Source organism: Micropterus salmoides, unplaced genomic scaffold (genome assembly GCF_014851395.1).
Source record: "Micropterus salmoides isolate LMB-PRFRI ecotype aquatic unplaced genomic scaffold, ASM1485139v1 Ms_hic_scaffold_10, whole genome shotgun sequence".
NCBI classification, from domain to species: domain Eukaryota; kingdom Metazoa; phylum Chordata; class Actinopteri; order Centrarchiformes; family Centrarchidae; genus Micropterus; species Micropterus salmoides.
In genome coordinates this window covers 32,285,968-32,307,154 of record NW_024040041.1, presented here as the reverse complement: position 1 = coordinate 32,307,154, position 21,187 = coordinate 32,285,968, and the positions used below count along the sequence as shown (strand labels likewise).

The following is a 21,187-nucleotide window of genomic DNA, read 5'->3' as shown; positions in this document are numbered from 1 at the left end:
CATATGTGACGAGTTGGGAGTGAGACTGGGTTAACTCTGTGTAGGAAAAACAACTTATCAATTACCCATCAGGCAGCAGGATATTACCTGCCTTGCAATCATTCGTGTACCTGATTCCAGTGTATCGGTACTGCATGATTTCTGTAGTTTTACTTTAAATGTTTCCAGTAAATCTGAACAAATAATTGAACGCCTCTCCTTTTCCTGTTACAACTTGTAGGTCAAATGTACTGGGGGGTGGGGGGTGGGGTGGGGGGGTGTAGTGGATAAGACACATTTGGTTTGGGAGTTTCCCACTGTGACACATCCACCAACGTGTCCCTGAGCAAGACACTTAACCCCTAGTTGCTCCAGAGGCGTGCGACCTCTGACATGTATTAGCAATTGTAAGTTTCTTAGGGTAAAATGAATAAATGTAATGTACTTACTTAATATTTTGCTTTATGTAACAATGACTCAACTTACCCTGATATTTTCATTTTAATGTGTTTGTTTGTTGTTGTCTGTACTAAATATTTGTTTAAATTAATTAGCATTTGTGTAATTTGTAAGTAGTTCTATGCAACACTTTTGTTAATGTATGTGTGAAATTAAATTTTGTCTGACCCGTCCTGTCATAAAAAAAGACTCAGTCCTGAAGCTGAACGATCAGTTCGTAATGAAGAAGGCAGAGCTGGAACTTCTTACACTGGTTTCTCCAACGGCACAGTCGGTCCTCCACTTTGGTCCAGACTGAAACATCTCAGCGGCTGTTGGATGGATTGTGAAGAGATGTGGTTCAGACCTTCGTGTTCCCCTCAGGGTGAACTGTAATAACTTTTGTGATCTTCCGACGTTTCATCTAGCGCCTACATCAGGTTCGACATGTTTATGTGGCTTAAAGGTAAAGGCAAATCTTTATTATCCCTGAGGGGCAATTTGTTGCACAGCCAGCAGGACAATCAGCCATTCGCACAAGGAAACATATAAATTACCCGCTGCTGTTCAGAAGACTGATGGCAGCAGGGACAAATGAGTTTTTAAATCTCTTGGTCCTGCACCATGGTAGGTTATTTCTAGTGTTGCATGTTGGGATTGGGCTGATCTGATGGAGAAGGGAAAAGAAAAAGAAAAGGGACCCTGGCAGGAGAAACTGAAAACTGGACAAACTAATAACCAGATCCAGATGACTTGGGAGCCCCAGACCGGATTACAGACCCAGACGCACGTCATAAAATGGCACTCTTATTAAACATAACACATTCAAACACTTTCAGCTATGCTATGTTACTGAGTCACAGGCAGTGGGTTAGCTCAGTCTAATTAATAATTAAACAAATTTGCTATAATCTTGGACCTTGTTTAAAAAAACTGCTTTTCCATGCCATACTTACATTTCAGAAGTATCACATTAATTACATTCGGATACACACTCAAATTAATTAAACTATACATATATTGCCCCAAATGAACTGATGAAATATTACAGTTGGTGAAGATTGTGATGAGTGTAAGATTGTGAAAAAGACCAATAACTTGAGATGTTTATTGTAAATATGTTTTAAGTCAGGTTGTTACTGGATTCTGAAATTAACATACTAATTATGTTAAACAGTCCAACACACTGTTTCTTCACACATATTATGCTGAAATCCACACAAAATGTGCTACTTGTATAACATTTTCTGTGTCGTTTTTTAAGAGAGCCCTTCTAAGAGTGTACTTGCAGATGTTTGTAGTATTTAGTTATGTCGAGTAGAAATGAATGGACACGGGATTTTACCGGTTAGTCCTACAGTGTGTGCATGAAAAGAAGGCGACGAGATCCTCACAACACGGCTGTGTAAACAATACCCATAATGCAACACGGCTCGATGTGAACTTCACACTCCATATACTTTGGTTTAATAACCTTTTTTATTCATTCAGCCCGACAGAGCTGTAGACTCTTTATTCCTTTCCCAGGTCTTCCCAAAATAAGGAAAACACAACGGTTTGAGTTTAATATGTGATCTAATAACCTCTTTAGGGAATGATTTACTTCACAGGAGGGAAGAGAAACTGCGGCCAAGTGACAGTTTGAAATAGTCCAAAATGTTCATCCATGACCAGCCAACATTTTGACTGCAGACATTTAACATCGCACAAGGAGACAGGGGGTTTATTTATTGCCACAGTTATAATATGGCTTTACCTTAAAAATTTAAAGTTTAGTTGTTTACTCAGTCATTGTAAAACAATTATTGTACACATATCACAGTGTAAACAGTAAATAGTGACTGAAAAGGCTTAAGCTGAAGCAAAAGCTTAAATATGATTTTCCTCTGTTCATATGATTTAAATCTATACCACCTCAAAGGAAAAGGAAAAGCAAGATACATTTGTAACCTTAAAAAATAGCACATTTTTTAAATTTACATTGACATTGTTCCATAATTTTATCCCAAAACTACATCTTCTTTTAATCTCTTTGTTTGCTTTTTGAAAAGACAAATATTTACAAATTTACTTTTCTGTATTAAAAAAACACATTTGGACACAAAATGGAATTGACTTTAAAATTAGCAAATTAAAATGTCCCCTTTAAATTAGATCTTTTGTTTACTCTGTGTGGACCTGCAACAAGTGCGTTGCAGCCTGCTGGTTGTTTAAAAAGTTAATGGTTGAGCAGGGTATCTATGAAATTTATGACGCCCCCCCCCCAACTCCACCTCCTCTGTTCCTCGCAGCATCACTCCAGCCATCTTTACAGCTGGGTTGAGCCGCTGTGTTTGTGGTGGGGTGATCTTTTACACCCCCCCACCAGGGATCAGACAAACACTTATTAACTGAGAGGAATGCAAACAGGCCGGAGCTGCTGGGATGCAGGACAGCACTGCGTGGAGGGTGAGGGGGTCAGTGTGGGAGGTAGGGGGAGGATGTGGGGGAAGAAAGGGAAAGTAGAAACAGGAGACAAGACATCCCTCCCTCTTTCCCTCTGTTTGCTTCTTGTAAACTCCTCACCCAGGAGAAACATCCAGAGTGTCCCAGAACAACGCAGCTCCTGTGGCAGAGGAGGTCCAGGGACGTGGTGACCTTAAGGGCACATATGAATTTACATCAAGTTTCAATAGCCGATGATGGAAACGGCAAAAAATTAAATTTTGCAAAAAAAGTTTTTATGCTGGCTTGAGGTGGTTTTTGTCCTCGGTGAAAAACTGTTAATGTGCTAAATGGGAGATGAAAACACTTTTGCCAAATGAGCTCTGATGTAGAGAACTACGAACTCAATTCCCATAACGTGCGGAGACATGGCTGGTAGCAGTTTGCCCACTTGTAACATATAAAAACATATTGAAACTATATTTATCTAAACACACTTATTTCGCAATTGCTTTTTTGCAACATTTCAAAAATCCGCTTAAAATTCGCATGACAGTTGGATTGAAACATGGCTAATGTGACTTATTTTTTAATTCACTTTTTTTTTGGTTGAACATTGATTACCTTTTTTTTTTGAAAGAAAAGATAAGCTAAACATTTATTGATCCCCAGATTAGGGCTGGGTGATATGGCCAAAAATGTTAACGTGAAAAAATGGATTTAATATCATTGGATATCGATAATTATCACGATAAATATCAAATTAATTAATTAATCAATATTTCTTTCAAATTTAAAGGCCAATTTTTGCTTTTCTTTATGGTCATAACTTGGCCAAACAGTGGATATTCAAAACAACTATGATAAAATCTGTTTTCACTCCCTTTTCTTCAACAAAATAAATATCTTAATAGAAAAATTAAGTGCTAATTTGTTCATTTATTGAACATTTATTGAACATTTGTTATATTGTTATATATTGGCCAGCCCGACCAGACAAATGAAGAATATGTCACTTTGCGCTTTAGGAAACTGCGATGAATACTTTTTCCTGTTTTGATTTAGCTTCTTGTTTATACTGTTATATCTCCTTATCCAATTAGTCCACGTGTAAACAACTGGAAGACATGGATTAGTTCAGAACAAGCACCAGGAGGCTGTAGAGGAGGGAGGGACTTTCTCAATGAGGACAAACGACAACAGATTTAGCAGATTAGTGAGTGTGAAGCAGCAGCGAGTGGAGGAATAAAAGGGGCAGAGGATGTCAGGTGTTGGTGCTCCCAGTGTGGCTTTGTTTGCTAATGGATTTGCCTTTTCCCAATGCTCGAGATCTGTTTGCAAACAATCCAGAGCTCTCAGATGTCAGACGATACGAGGGTGTCGCTTAGTAGGCCGAGCAGTAGGCTGAGCATCAGGTTGGGTGTTCAGAGGTCGTGGTCATTTCATGTATTTCTGTGAGATCAGGTTGCATGAGCTTTTTCTTGCTAAAGGCAGCAAGGTGGAAGAAGTAATAGTAGGCAACCACTATATTAATGAAAAAAAACTACCTGCATTCCTGCATTTAATCCTGCATTTAAAACCTTACTTGAATAAATGTACAGAAGTATTATAAGCTTAATGAAGTCAAATCAGTATCAGCAGTTCAAGTACTTGTTTTGCAGTAAAATGTGTCCTTTGACTGATTTCTGATTCTATCTGACATTATTAGATTATTAATACTGAATCAGAATCAGAAAGAGCTTATTGCCAAGTAGTGTTTTACACCTATGAGGAATTTGCAATGGTGATTTGGTGCTTGGCATAGACATAAACATACAGTTGACATAGATTTAAAAATATATAAATATGGAATAAACAGATGAAGAATGAAGAATCATCAAACCATGTGTAAAAGAAAAACAAAACAATGTAGCAGTTATTTACATGGGTATTACTCCTGCTTTGTGTTGTCCAAAGATATTACAGGGGAGAGTATTTGTATAAATATATAGCCTAAATATAATATTGAAAAAATATTTTAAAAGGCTATAGAGAAGCATAAATGTGAGTTTTAACTACTTTATACATCTATTTTAACTATGTTAAAACTACAGTCAGCTAGTTGTAAGTACTTTATATACAATAAGCTAGTTTAACTATACAGTTATCTAGTTTTAAGGTACTAATTAGTACATTATATATTATATGTATACAATGAGCTAGTTAAACAACTTTTTGTATACTGTTATCTTTATATACTATAAGATAGTTTAACTAGTTTATACAGTTAGCTAGTTTTAATTACTTTATATAAGACTTCAGTTTGCTAGTTTTAACTGCTTTTAACAGTTGGCCAGTTTAACAACTTTAAATACAGTAAGCTAATTTAACTTCTTTATATACAGTTGGCAAGTTTTAACTACTTTAAATCCAATTAGCTAGTTTAACTTCTTTATATACAGTTAGCCAGTTTCAAGTAGGCTACCTTAAATCCAGTTAGCTAGCTTCTGCTTTTAATACAGTTAGCTTGTTTTAACTGCCTTTAACAGTTAGTTAGTTTTAACTGCTTTTAATTACCAAGTTTTAACTAAATCCAATTAGCTAGTTTAACTTATTTATATACAGTTAGCCAGTTTCAAGTAGGCTACCTTAAATCCAGTTAGCTAGCTTCTGCTTTTAATACAGTTAGCTTGTTTTAACTGGACTACAGTTTGCTAATTTAACCACTTTATATACACTTATTATCAGCTTTATGCAGGTAAAGTATCAGCAGCAAAAGTACAAGTATTAACATTGATTCAAAACTTGGTGTCCCCGTCATCCCCAATGTAAACTGACACCTATGACATAATATGTATACATAATGTCCCATGGGACAGAAAGGAGGGACATCGGACGGGCTGTAGTTTAAACTTATAAGCTAATGATTATTTTCATTATGGATTTATTTAAAATGTCATAAAATGGTGAAAATGGCCACTACAGTTTTTCCAGTCACATTGTCTTGTCCATGCCTTGTTTTGTCCAACACTGCAAATCTCAAAGATATTCAGTTTAACGTCGTATAAGACAAACAAAAGCAGCTAATTCTCACATTTGGCATCAAATGATTAGTCTATTATCAAAATAGTTGCCGAATCATTTTCCGTTCTGTTGAATTGATGTTTCAAAGGGGGTCTTGTTTCCCTGCTCCTTCCACATGTGAGCAGTACGATTGACCTTTCACCATGACCTTGCTGGCAGTCATCCCCTCAGTGTATCAGTCAGTTGGTGTCCTCAGGGCGTGTTTTGCAAGTCAACAATTCACATAAAGCAGAAGCACCCCGCCGCCCCTGAACTAAGCATACAAACGGCTGCTTATTCAGTGCCTTAAAAACCAGCGGATTAAGGAATCAGGGATCCTGAAAGGCCACCACGCAGCACCAGACTCAGGAGTTAAGCGGCCGTGAATGAGATGTGGCGACTCCAAAACAAAGCTGGTGTGTCACTCACGCAGCACTGAGGGGAATGCTGACGTCACGTCTCACAAAAGAGTGGGACACTGAGGCTGTAAAATATCGTACGCCACAACCTCTTTCTTACTCTCTGTTTGAGTCCTGGTTCTCCACTCAAATATGCACCAGAACTGCCGCCAAGTCTCGTCTACATATCCAAACAGAGGAAACAGAGAGCAGCATTTGCACTGTGTCTCAGAGGAGATCTATGTTTTGATCCATATCGGGGTAAAATATAGGCCCTCTGTCCTCATGGGTGGCCTGGTTTGGCCAGAGGACACAGGACTGCAGACTCTCGTAGTGGTCTCCATGGGGATGAGCAGGACTTGGGGAGGTATCCAGCTTACTGGAAACGTGGTTTATTGTTGACTTTCAGGAACGGGGAGGGGGCCGCTGCCCCGCAAGAAGCAGGCGGGGGGGGGTTGGTTCAGGGTGGAGACGGAGTTTGGTGCAGGACTTCCTGGTAGTGTGAACATTGGCTCAGTTTCCAGCTCACCTCACAGGTCAGGTGAGTCTAAATGAGGGCCTGCACCTGCACGTGGTAAAGTAAAAGTACAAAATACATTCATGTAAAAGGTCAGCATTCAAAATCCCACTCCAGTAAAAGTATTATCAGCTAAATGTATTTAAAGTATCAAAGGTAAAAGTACTCGCCCCTACGACTGATACGTCGTTATTCTAAACTAAACAATGAAGAAAAGTAATCCGATAGAAAGCCTTTCAGACTTTACGCTGTCAGTTATAGTGGAAGTAAATTTTTATATAATGTCTATGGGTAGTAAAAAGTATATGTACACAATGCAGCTAAATTGTGTGTCAGTTTACAAGTATCATGTACTAATTCAAAGTACATAAGTACACAATAAAAGAATAATACAAAAATTCTAAAGGTTTATCAGAAGAAAAGTCAAGTGATGTTTCTGTTTATGGGGGAATTTCAGATGTTGTGCTTTAGCTCCCTCTGCTGGTTATGTAGCTATAATTACAGAATACATATGGTAGGCCTATATACTGTGTGTATATATATATATATATATATATATATATATATATATATATATATATATATTGTATGTATGTATGTATGTGTGTGTGTGTGTGTGTGTGTGTGTGTGTGAAATGAATGTTCATAAGTATGTATCATAACTTATAACTTAACTTGTAACTTTTATTGCTAATACTGTGTAGGCTGATACTTTCCATGTGCAGTTGATAATACACATGTACTTTTACAATTGATACCTTCAAAAAGAGGGTGATAATACTTCTGTACTGCTCTACTTTAACCTACTTGAAGCTGATAATACTTGTTTACTTTTACCACTGATACCTTCAAAAAGAGGGTGATTAGGCCTATACTTGTGTATTATTACTGCTGATACTTTGACTACACAAAGCTGATACTTCTGTACTTTAACAACATGAAGCCAATAATACTGTGTACTTTTACTACTGATACTTTCCAAAAGAGGTAATAACCTAAGCCTACTTTACTTTTACTGCTGATACTTTTACTACATGAAGCAGATAATACTTGTGTACTTTTACTGCTGATTCTTTAACTACATGAAGCCGATCCTGTACTTGCAATGCAGGAGATGTTTTACAATAATGTACACAGTATACATGTAGTATCTGTCAGTTAAATGCAGGTCTTTTTTGTGTTTTAGTCAGCTGACCTGCAGCTCCGTTCTGTCACATGACATCCGCTTCCCCTCCTGTTGTTCTACAGACTCAGCAGACTTGGATCAAGTACAACCGCTAGACAAGTACATTAACCCGGTGAAACACTACTGTGGTTATTCTTTGACTGCTAATGTCAAAACAGCTGAAGGGAAATATGGAATGCACGGTCGCCGAACTCGCTTAATAAATACGGTTGTTTAATGTAGCCTCGCTCGCCCTGCTCGTATTTTTGTGGAAGAAGAGCGACGTGGTGACGGTTGAACAAGTTGAATTTTACCTGGAGTACATTTTCTAATGTGCATTTAGTGTATGCCGAGTTGACAACTGGATTCTACCATTCTCACACGTCTTACCTTTTTCATTCTCAAGGTATGTAAAGTAGGTCAGATCTTAGAACGACTTAAATTGACTGTTTTCTGGATGGAGTTCTGCATTGTACGTTTTCACACAGTTCGGAACCAGAGCCACAGGTAATACAGTTTGTTTCCTCTAAGAACAGCCAGGTAAATGTACACGCGGACAGAATATGAAAGACGACAGCGATGAAGATTAACATTTATGTTGCAACATCATTTAAAAACGCCATGAGAGCATAAAGAAGATCAGGGGTCAAAGTCAGCTGCTGCACCTTCACTGATAAGATAGATAGTAGGCTATTTAATACTGCTGCTGCTGCTGCACATGTGGCTGGACACTTCATATCCAGTGATAGCTGTAATTAAAAAGGAGAGCACGCCAACCATGACAATTGTTCTACCTATGTTGCTCCCAAAGTCTGCTTTAGAAGATCATGCACATTTCCTTTTCCACAGTAACCATGACTGTTTGAAAATGAAGAACAGTTGACAGTTGAACAGTTTTTGATTAAAGATATGTGATGGATCATAAATAATCATTAATTTTGAGTATTTGCTGCTTTTCTTTGTCTTATCTGACTTTCCCCACTATTTTCTAGGTAGAAAGTAACTGAGTACATTAACTCAAGTACTGTTTTGAGGTAGTTGTATGTTACTGAGCCGAATATTGTACTTTATACTCCACTACATTTAGTTGATAATTTGATTTTGAGCTCTAATTTTACCAAAACACATTGATGCCACTATAATTATAATCCAATAATATAATATATAGCCTAAAATATTACGAAATGTTGACTACCCCAAAGTTTTATGTTAGAAATATACAGTATGGGTCCCCACTGCATTTAGAAACTGCTGGACATTAACTTGCATTTGTTGGGCAATTAGTTCAATTAGCATTCATTAGTATAATCACCTATATGGAAAACATTTTAGCAACTATATTGGAGCGGTTTTGGAGGCTTTTGAGGATGCTGAATGCATTTATGACGTTTTCAACATTTGAAAACCATTTAAACCAGAAGTAGTGGTTTCAACTCCCAGTGGGCTGATTTTTAAGAAGTTTCAGTCAATTTAGGATTTAGGACGCTGAATCGATTGAACTGGACAGAAAATGTATTTGAAATAATTAAAATAACTTTATCTGTTATAAATTATAGGATATTTATGAACACAATGATCCAAACGATGCAGAACATTTTAATTCACACTGTGAGCTGATGTACCATAACAAGCTATAATAATATGACTATAGCTGTATAGTATCCTCAAACATAAGAGAGAAGGGAGCATAATGCAATTAAAAATGTTTAACAGGTTGAACACATGAGCAGAACTTAAAGATATATTATGTCTCAACATTCACACCAATGGCAGTAAGTTCCCTTGATTCTGAAATGCAGGTCCAATATATTAAACATATAAATAACCTCAAAATTAATTGCTTGAATTGATTCAAACAACCATTTTCAGCATCCTCAATAACCCTCAAAACGACTCTGATATTGTCCAAATCAGCCAAGTGGTTGCTGAAATATTCCCCATATAGGTGATTATACTCATTAATGCTAATTATACTGAATGCAAGTTAGCTCCAGCTGTTTCTAAATCCTGAAGACCCATATTGTACATTTCTAATATAAAATCTTCGGACGCTCAATGTTCACAATGGGGCTCTTTAGGCACATTTTAAAAATTCAATACTTTTACTTAAGTTAAAGATCCGAGTGCCTCTTCCACCACTGAGATAATAAGTTTACTGTCACATATGAAAACAAAAGCAGGAAATCCTCACAGTTGCGAAGCTGGAACTAAGGGACGCATTATGCTAGAAAACATGTCATTGAACAGATTGATTAATTTACTGCTTCTGTTTCAGCCCTTGTGCGCTCTCCGCTGAGAGTAAAACATGCCGACCAACAAATCAGTGTCCGACGCTCCCATCACTCAGTTCATCAACTGCAGAATACTGAGAGACCACCGGCTGCAGAGGTACAACTCACACACACACCTGAGGTTACACTGTGAAAACAGAGCAGAGCGTCACTGTGTGTGTCTGTATGTGTGTGTTTGTGCAGAGAGGACCTGTGGGTGCGTGAAGGGAGGATTTTAGATCCGGAGAAGCTGTTCTTTGATGAGCATGGTTACGCCGACAAACATGTGGACTGTGAAGGCAGCATCATCGCCCCGGGCTTTATAGACGTTCAGATAAATGGTACCAGACGCGCACACACAGACTCGTGTCACTATGTTCGTGGGGCTCCATGACTGACATTCACGAGCCCCTCACCCTACATGTCTAACCCTAACCCTAAATCTAACCTGACCCTAAAACCAGGTCTGAACCCTCGAACAGCCCTTTAAACTTGTGGAGTTCAGCATTTTGGTTGCAAAAAAAGCTTTCGATTCATCTGCCAATTGCATTCTCAATCAATCAATTAAATTTATGAAAAGTCACTAAAAGACTAAAACAAATGTTCAACTAAAGTTCTGCAGAGTTCAAGGTGACGACAGTTTTAAAAAAAAAGCTTTTCAGATCACAATGATTCAAAACATTGGCTGAAACTGTAATCAGCAAATATTTAGTATTTAAAAATAAATAAGAAATAATCAATTATAAAAATAGTTCCTCATTAATTTTAAGTTTTTTAATCGATCAACTCTCAATCAATTTGTCATTTTAGAAACTTTAAAAACAGTAATATGAAGACGTCAGACTTGACTTGACAAAATCAGAGAACACTTCCAACTCGACTTTGACACCAACGACTCGTGACTTCATTCGGATTTGAGCCTTTTGACTTGAACTGACTTGAATTCCCTCCCCAACCGCAAACATAAATTAAGATTTAAAAAAACTGTGTGCAGCACATCAACACTTCATTTAACACATTAACTTATAGGACATTTGTTGTGGGAAACTGCACCTAACGCTTTATTGAGTAAAGTTTTTTTCATTTTTAAGAGCACGTTCGGACTTGTTCAGGAAGTTTAGGACTTGGGACTCGCCTGTTTCGACAGGTCTCGACTTGGGACTTGAGTGTTAAGACTTGAGACTTACTTGTGACTTGTAAAACAATGACTCGGTCCCTCCTCTGAAGTTTCAGCTTCTGGTTTTAGTCTCTTATAATAACTGAACTTACGGAGATTTGAACTGTTTGTCGGACTTTTCTCTAAAGACGTACGTTTTATTTTATATAAATTGTTCAGCAAGCATCTCAAACTGTTGTCTGCTTCCAGCTTCTCCATTATGCAGAGCTTCTGTTTCTCTTTGACATAAATGACAAATGTTCATTGAATATCTTCAGGTTTTTGGACTTATTTTCAGATAAAACATGCAGCTTGAAGACATGAATGTCACTGTGTGGATTAGACAGCGGTGTCTTACAGAATACGTCCTGAGCCGTCTGTCCTCTCCGTCCCTGCAGGAGGATACGGCATCGACTTCTCTCAGGCCTCGGAGGACGTCGGCAGTGGAGTTTCTTTTGTGGCCAAAAAGATCCTGGAGCACGGCGTGACGTCCTTCTGTCCCACTCTGGTCACCTCCCCTCCTGCTGTCTACCACAAGGTGACCTCAACACTTGATAGAACACAACAGCAGGGAAACATGAACTAAACTGTAAATTAAATGTGTGTGCCAACAGAGGTTAAACGAACACCTACGTTCAAAATAAATAAACATTTCAGCAACTAAACAGAATTAAGTCAGTCAACGCTGCAGTCGGGAACAATTGAACAACACAATGCAAAACAATTCCACGTCTGTCTCTTTGCTGCTCGTATCACTCCGACGTTGCGTTTGCTGAAGTGATTGAGGTTGACTGAGTGACAGCACTGCTCCTGGCTCTGATTGGTTGTTTTGATTTGGGAGTGTGGGATTCTTCAAATGGCGTTAGAAGCAGTAGGAGGAGCCAGAGGAACCCAATGAGTCTACTGTCAGGATATAGTGACCCTACAGCAGCTTTAAAGAGGTCATATTCAGCTTTTTGGCTTTTTTGTGCATGTAAATAAAACAAATAAAATGTGTCACTTAAAATGGATTTTCTTGGTTTAATATTTGTGAGAAGAAGCTACCCCACATAAAAATCTTGTTTTCCTTTCCTTTTTCTAATGACAAAAATGTGTGTTTCAGGTTCTGCCTCAGGTGAAAGTTCACAACGGAGGAGCGCACGGTGCTGGAGTTCTTGGTAAGACATGTCAGCTGTGGTAAAGCTTTAGCAACTCGGTGTGTTGCTTCGCCAAAGCCCTTTAATACCAAAGTACAAATCCAGGAATCTAGTTCATATGACATGTCGTCCGATCGCATCTGAAGGCGGATGTGTTTCTAGCTGTTTTGGATTCCATCAATGAGACGTGATTAATCGTACAGGCGGGGATAGTAGTTCAGTTTTTCTTTTAAGGTGGTCCTGATGTTCTTGTTTCAAACATTACATTTATTCATTTAGCTGACGCTTTTATCCAAAGCGACTTAAAATTGTGTAATAATCAGATTGTTGTATCGGAAAGTTATTATTATTATTTTTTTATTTGAGTTTACTGACAACCTTTTTGATCTTTGATCTTTTGATCCTCTATTGATCCTCTATTCCAAGGTGTAGGCTAAAAACCAGAGGAGGCAGGTCCTTTTCTGTCCGGGCCCCTATTGGTCTACCAGAGGAGTCTGGTCCTGGTTTTATTTCACTTCTTAAGACTAATTTATACAAAAAAAACTTTCGATGTGTGATGCATATTTATTCCATAATTTGACTGATTTATGTTTCATTTAGGCAACTTAGACTTTTGGATGGATTGATTTTATTTTCTGCACACCACTACTGTGTGTGTCTATGTTTTACTCTGATTGCTGTAAAGCACTTAAATAGCCTAAAATCTTTAATTACTTCCTGTCAGTGGCTCTCAGCTCCGAGCCTATTGTTCCCTCCTGAAGATGTAAATCTTCAAAAACATCTCACAGATAAATAGTTTCTTTTTAAAAGTAGTTTCCTAAAACAGCTGCACTCGCTGTAGTTTCTATCAAACAAACAGGAGGAAATAGTGCATTTTGTTGGGGACTACTTTCAGCGGCGGATGAATCCACAAGTCATGCTGAAGTGAGTGTTTGGGGCAACAGGACTGAGTCAGAATCTTGTGTCTGCAGGTTTCCATCTGGAGGGCCCGTTCATAAGTGTGGAGAAGAAAGGAGCTCACCCGGAGCAGTTTCTTCGTACCTTCCAGACCGGAGGGATCGAGGACCTGATGGAGGCCTACGGCAGCCTGGACAACGTGGCCATAGTGACGCTGGCTCCTGAGCTGTCCAGGAGCCAATCAGTGGTGGAGGTGCTCTGCCAGAGGGGCATCACTGTGTCCTTAGGTGAGCATCATTTACTCCTGCGCCATAAAGACCCAAACCGAACCTGATGGACTGATGTGGCTTTTTTTTTTACACCTCTTAATGTGAACAAACTCAATACAGGTCTGTTGGCTGTATTTATGTGTGGACACCTCTGACTGTATTAACAGGATTCTTCTCCTTGTTACTATTTTCATCATGTAGGTCACTCTGTCTCCAACCTGGCCCAGGCGGAGGAGGCTGTTAAGCACGGAGCCTCCTTCATCACTCACCTTTTCAATGCCATGATGCCTGTGAGTACCACCAGCTCCTCTTTTTAGACCCTGTATCTAAACAATCTATAAATTCCTGTTCACAAAAATGTCAAAACAATCTGGTGAAAACATGTTAACAACAGGGAAGACATAACTTACAGTGGAGGGGCAGTTCAGTGAAATGCCAAGACTGTATGAAGGGAGATCCTCCTCTAACTCCCAGACCTTCCCCACCAACATCTGTTGTCATTGAACTATTTCCTACAGTGAGCAAAGGGTGTCTGGTTGTCAGGAAAAAAAACACCACCTCACCTGCCCCCACATGGCTGACTAGGGTTGGAACCTGTTACCAAATTTCCGGGAACTATGGACTGGATAAGACCCGTGCGTTTGGATTCTGCTTCTCAGTTCCTAAGTTTCTGCAGCTCCTGACTGAACTGCAGTTAGTCCATTTACAGTCCATAAAAGTGTCTCTTATCTGCCAGGAGCTGCTACACTGACCTAACGTCACATCATTTGTTACGACAACAAAGCATGAAGAAGAGAGTCCTTCTGTTTCCAGTCCTGGACTGTGGCGGACCGCAGCAAAACCGAGATAAGATTCAGTAAGAAGAATCAGAACTGGATTGGATAAACTGAATGATGCCCAACCCTATGGCTGACTGACTCTTCCCTCCTCTTAAGAACATGAAGATCAGGAAGTTTGCAGCCACCACATTTCACTGACTTATGATGTTGTTATGTTTAATGATTAATGATCCAATATGTGCTTTCCTTGTAGCTCTGGTTAGGTTTTATTTGTTGCTAATGCCATCTTCTGTTGTCTCTTGCTGTGCTGTGATCCAGTTCCACCATCGGGACCCTGGTATAGTGGGTCTGCTGACCAGCGATCAGGTTCCTGCAGGCAGGACAGTCTACTATGGCATGATAGCTGATGGGATCCACACCAACCCCGCTGCCCTACGTATCGCTCACAGAGCTCACCCTTCAGGTCGGTGAAGGTGGTTTTCTCTGATCAGTTCTTTGCTTCTACCTTGGAAGTTCAGAGAGAGCACACATAAGGTTGTAATGATGTTGGCTTTGGTCTCAGAATACTTTCCTCTCTCTGAGATAAATCATTGTTTTTGCACGTGTAGGGCTCCGCAGTCAAGGTAGCCCAGGGCGCCTCGTACGTGTGCTGAAGGGTACCTTGTGTGTCAAAGTCTGACGTTTTGTCAGGCTTTCTGCAAGCGTTGGTATTTGACGCCGTGGGATGAGACGGGGCTGGTATGAAACGAGGTCAGCAGGTATACGGGTCCAGTTTAGATTTAGATAGTTTAGTTCCTATCTATCCATCTATCCACCTATCCATCCATATACATCCATCTATCTATCCATCCATATACATCCATCTATCTATACATCCATATACATCCATCTATCTATACATCCATATATATCCATCTATCTATACATCCATATCCATCCATCCATCCTTCTATCATCCATATACATCCATCTATCTATACATCCATATCCATCCATCCATCTTCCATATCCATCCATCCATCTATCTGTCCATATCCATCCATCCATCTATCCGTCCATATCCATCTATCCGTCCATATCCATCCATCCATCTATCTGTCCATATCCATCCATCCATCTATCTGTCCATATCCATCCATCCATCTATATGTCCATATCCATCTATCCGTCCATATCCATCCATCTATCTATCCGTCCATATCCATCCATCTATGTATCCGTCCATGTATATCCATCCATATCCATCTATATACATCCATCCATCTGTCCATCCATATCCGTCCATATACATCCATCTATCTGTCCATATCCATCTATCCGTCCATATCTATCCGTCCATATCCATCCATCTATCTATCCGTCCATGTATATCCATCCATATCCATCCATATACATCCATCCATCTGTCCATCCATATCCGTCCATATACATCCATCCCTCCCTCCATCTATACATCCATATCCATCCATCCATCTATCCGTCCATATCCATCCATCCATCTATCTGTCCATATCCATCCATCCATCTATCTGTCCATATCCATCCATCCATCTATCCGTCCATATCCATCCATCCATCTATCCGTCCATATCTATCCATCCATCCATCCATCCATCCCTCCAACCATCCATCCATCTATCCGTCCATATCCATCCATCCATCTATCCGTCCATATCCATCTATCCGTCCATATCCATCCATCTATCCGTCCATGTATATCCATCCATATACATCCATCCATCTGTCCATCCATATCCGTCCATATACATCCATCCATCCCTCCAACCATCCATCCATCTATCCGTCCATATCCATCCATCCATCTATCCGTCCATATCCATCCATCCATCTATCTGTCCATATCCATCCATCCATCTATCCGTCCATATCCATCTATCCGTCCATATCCATCTATCTGTCCATATCCATCCATCTATCTATCCGTCCATGTATATCCATCCATATACATCCATCCATCTGTCCATCCATATCCGTCCATATACATCCATCCATCCACCCATATCCATCCATCCACCCATATACATCCATCCATTCATATACATCCATATCCATCCATCCATCCTAGGTGGAAGTTTTGGGGTATTTCCAGTTTAGTAAAATGCATAATTAAATATCTACATCTAGATTTCCTTCAGGATGCCCTGTAGCTGCTAAAATAATTTTTTTTTGTGTGTCTGACTGTGGTGGGTAAATGATCCACTGAGGTGACTGCATTGTTTGTTCTACTGTGTGTACAGTTGGTGTTCCCAGCTGAAGACCAGCACTTTTTACAGACCAGTACACCCAGTAAGCCATTATCAGTGTAACAGCTGGTATTTTCTTTGTTTTAGGTGTTTTGGGAGGCCGTAAAAGTAGCACAGGATATTAGTCCCCATCTCTCTCTCTCCCTAAAGCCTCCTTCAGTTTCTCTCCCTGCTGATAGACACGATAAAGCAGGATGTAAAATACTGTCTGTAGATCCATTTCTTTTGTGCAGTCATTAAACATCTCACAGTGTGGGGAATGATAACATAAACACTGTAATTATACATTACCTGAAAAACCAGACGAAGGTCACTTGACTGAAATGTTACTGGGAGTTACAGGTATACAGGTGTGCTGAGGCCATAAAGCTTATGTACGCAGTTTATTTCAAAAGCATGTTTTCTTTTTATTTGTTTAAATTCTCTTTGCATCTCGACAGCGATCAATAAATCAAATTCACTTGATGCAAAATGAAAAGAGTCTAGCATCTGTGGCTGCAGGACTGTAATAAGCACGGCCAATCATTTCATTCAGTCCGAACTTACCTACCTACCTGTCTACTTACCTGCCTGCCCTGTCCCCTGGGGCCTAAGTTTAGCCATCTCTTGCTGGTTTCTTCAACGTTGCCTACCTCCGCTTTGAATGTTTTCACCACACTCACAGTTTGAGACTCAGGTATATTCACCTCGCCGTCGTATTTGTTTGTGCTTTCAGGTCTGGTGTTGGTAACAGATGCGATCACAGCGATGGGTCTTCCTCCCGGTCGTCACACTCTGGGCCAGCAGGTCATTGAGATCCAGGGTCTCCACGCTTACGTGGCAGGTCTCACTTTTTTTTCAGTTTTAAAACATATTAACACAATAAAATTAGTAACATATAATCTAATATTGTAGGTATGTTTGTAGCCACACCTGTGAAATGAGATGTGTGGCCTTCCAAATCTGGATCTTAAATAATCCCCCCTCATCGGCCAGATTGACAAGATTGAGTTTTAATTGATAAATCTGTGTTTTGAACTCATCTGTAGTTTCACTCTTTGTCTCCTAGGCACCACGACCCTCTGCGGCAGCATAGCCACGATGGACATGTGCATAAGGCACTTTAAACATGCTTCAGGTGAGTTTGTGCGATTTGGTTTCCTGGTACGCTTTATATTAAAACTTTGTCAAAGATGAGACTAATTGCAGACATAAATATTTATAAATGTTGGAAATAATTTTAGTTTTATACAATTTTAATGCTTTATTTTTAATCCTCTTTTTTTCTGTAATGATAAAAAGCTTCTCAAAGTCAGATTTGTGTTCATTTATTCAGATGAACAGGAGACTCCCAGTACGGTCGACGGTTTTCCCGTGATGTAAGAATTATTACTTCCTGAGAAAACATGTTGCGTAAGTTAGAGTCAGTACCAAAGTGACGCAGATTCGTTACGACATTTAATTTCTGCTTATCGGTTCCTAACTTTGTGCATATTTCAGTAGCGCTCCCACTTACAATCCATAAAAGTGTAACTGATCTGCCAGGAGCTGCTACGCCGACCTAACGTCACGTCATTTGTTACGTCAGCAAAGCATGAAGAAGAGAGTCCTTCTGTTTCCAAGCGTTTACTTCAACACGGCGTGAATCTGAAGGAACGCACCGTGTTCAACGTGTCACGCTCTCCCAGCTACAATGATGCCCCAGATCCAGCTAACGCTAACAGTAGCAACGACAAAACACGGGTGAGCTGACGTTTAGCTTTTATACTGAAGGGAAACCAATGATGTCTACAAATGATTCAATATATATTTTTCTTAGAGAGGAGTCCCTGGAGACGCCGCTCTAGTGCAGAGACTCCTTTCACTTTAGCCGTGAGGAGGAAGAGGATAAAGGTCACCGAGCGCTGGCGAGATCTGTGGCGAAGGAACCAGAACCGAGATTCAATAAGAACTGGATTCAATAAAATAGAATCGGAATCCATAAAATAGAAATGATACCCGACCCCAGAAATATATCTCATCCGAATATGTCTCGCAACAAATTATTTCAAAATTAAAATTGTGGATAATGAATTATAAAACTCTCAGAATCCTGCAGCCATTTTTTCCTGGATATGGTCACAGATTTTGGAGAGAATTCCCTTTAACAGCCAGACCTCGGGTCCAGGTATTCAGCCCTAGCGTCCACTTAGCTTACCCCAACAACCTGTTTTGTGTGTGTTGACAGGCTGCAGTGTAGAGGAAGCTCTGGAAGCTGCCTCGCTGCATCCTGCTCAACTTCTGGGTATCAGCAACAAGAAGGGAAACCTGGACTACGGTTCAGACGCAGGTCAGGATTTACTGCATCAGCACACGCACAAGAAGTATGTTTACTGTATGTGTGTTGTATCTGTGACTGCACCACTCTGTTGCAGACCTGGTTTTGCTCGACGACGCCCTCAACGTCAGAGCCACCTACATTTCTGGAGAGGAGGTTTGGAGAAAGGGACCATAGAAGAAGAAGAAGAAGAAGAAGCCTTAACCAGACAGCTGGGAACTTTGGTGCCTTCAGGAGACTCAGTTTACCACAGAAACACAAATCTGTTGAATGTTTTAATTCATCAGAACAGGCAGTGATCTTTATCTTCAGTTGCTCTACATCCCCTTTTCTCCATTCGTCAGTTAAGAGTTTGTTTAGTCAGTCGTCTGTCAGTCAGTCAAACACTTTGGTCCAGGGAAAACAAAACAAAACTACAATCCGGGTTACTGTTGAAATGTTGTGCAGGACTTCATGGTCCTCGGATGATGATCTCTATTGACCTTGGGCGTCGTCCCGCCACTATGTGAAACACTTTAGTTCATGACGCCTCTAAAATACTGTACAACTCCCATCAGCCCCAGCTGCACTTTCTCATAAATTCAATTTATGTTCCGCTTAGATAGGAAGTCCAACTCAGACTGATGAAAGCTGGTTTACTGCTGAGCCTGACAAGCGGAGCCACATTTGGACAGGGTTAATATTACAGCAGCAGGCGGGTAATTAAATATTTATCACCCGACTTCCATCGTAATAAAAGTTTCAGCATTTTAGCCACTGGCAGATGACTGGAGCTGGTTCCGTGACATGCTGCCTAGCATTGATTGTTATGTACTGGTAATTATTTAGCAGCAATTTAATGATCAGCTCTGACAGCTGCAAACTACTTACAGTAAGAAAGAGACCGCTGCTACTACGCATCACAATAGGTCGGCTGTAGACCAGGAAAGACAGAATCCCAGCGGCACATTTACTGAACTGGTCTTGTTCTTGGAAACTTTTTCCTTCATTGCCTGAGTGATCGATCCTTAAATAACTCAGTAGCAGTAAACAGCTCCACAGTATGTGTAAAAACTCAGATATACATTTAAAATGTAAAGCTTCTCAGGAAAATCAGAAGGTAGTTGGGGCTGTAAACGTCCAAATGTGGCTCTAGATGTCCTAAAAAGGCCACCGTACAGAGGATAAACCTCTTTTAGATGTAGATTAAAAACTCAACCTTCCCTCTAACTTTACTTTTTTCGTTCTGTCCAGAAATGTTGTTTTCTTCAGTGTAACGGGCATTACGGCCTCACAGGACTGCAGGTTTGGCTACAGATTTGTAGTCTTGTTGGACCGAGGGACACGCAGCATCTTTGAATCAAATATCATCCAATTCTGAATCCGGCTCATCGTGTTAATTAATGTTCAACGGTGTGAATGTCTTGATGTGCATAGACGACGTGACAGATTCAGGATTTACGAATGATTATGCACTTACTGTGAGAGACAAGGTTGTCCTGCATCCAGAGGCTTTACAGTTTATTTTAATCACGTTACATAGTTTTGGTATTAATTTGGAAAAATCAACTTTCAGTGAATGTTACTGTAGCATGACTGTTCTTCTTCAAAGCAATAACATTTGTTATATTATGTGTTGTTGGTGTGGATTTCTGTTCTTGTACTGCAGTAAAGTAGGACTACCTACACGGTATACAGACACACACAACTACCAGTCAAAAGCTGCTCCGTCTTCCTTCATTAATATGATATATGATATATACAATTGTACAACTAAAGCTTCTGAGGGTGCAATAACAGGCTGTTCCAAGGTGTTTACTGTAGAAATGTGTTTCAAGGCTTCATTTCCTTCCATAACCAAAGAAGGTAAAGACCAAGTTTAGTTGGGCAATACTGAGAAATAATGTAAATTTCAGACATTTGCAATTTTCAGGGATAATCAAATAAAGTCAAGTGAACTTGGGTTAATTAAGTTTTCCAAGATGATAATTATTTTGCTAATAATCCAGTGAATCTCTGGCGTTTATAAAGACATTTGAACAACGTTAAACTACTTAAAATCTGAGAACTTCTGCTAGATTTTCTGGAAATAAAGTGCTGCTTTGTGTGTTATTTATATGCCGAATCAAGAAGAAAGCACTAACGATTCGTAAGAAAGACTAATCAATGTTTCACCAG

General features: G+C 39.7%; 1 protein-coding gene across 1 annotated transcript; it reads left to right on the top strand.

Annotated features, from left to right (window-relative positions):
* Positions 1 to 8,024: 8,024 nt before the first annotated feature.
* Positions 8,025 to 20,977, top strand: amdhd2 (amidohydrolase domain containing 2). The gene is made up of 12 exons (XM_038710027.1): positions 8,025 to 8,369; positions 10,239 to 10,351; positions 10,438 to 10,574; positions 11,788 to 11,927; positions 12,492 to 12,546; positions 13,497 to 13,709; positions 13,893 to 13,981; positions 14,789 to 14,933; positions 17,450 to 17,557; positions 17,783 to 17,851; positions 18,941 to 19,042; positions 19,128 to 20,977. The coding sequence occupies exons 2-12, from the start codon at positions 10,269 to 10,271 to the stop codon at positions 19,205 to 19,207; spliced, it is 1,221 nt and encodes a 406-aa protein (XP_038565955.1). The 5' UTR covers positions 8,025 to 8,369; positions 10,239 to 10,268; the 3' UTR covers positions 19,208 to 20,977.
* The last annotated feature ends 210 nt before the right edge of the window (positions 20,978 to 21,187 follow it).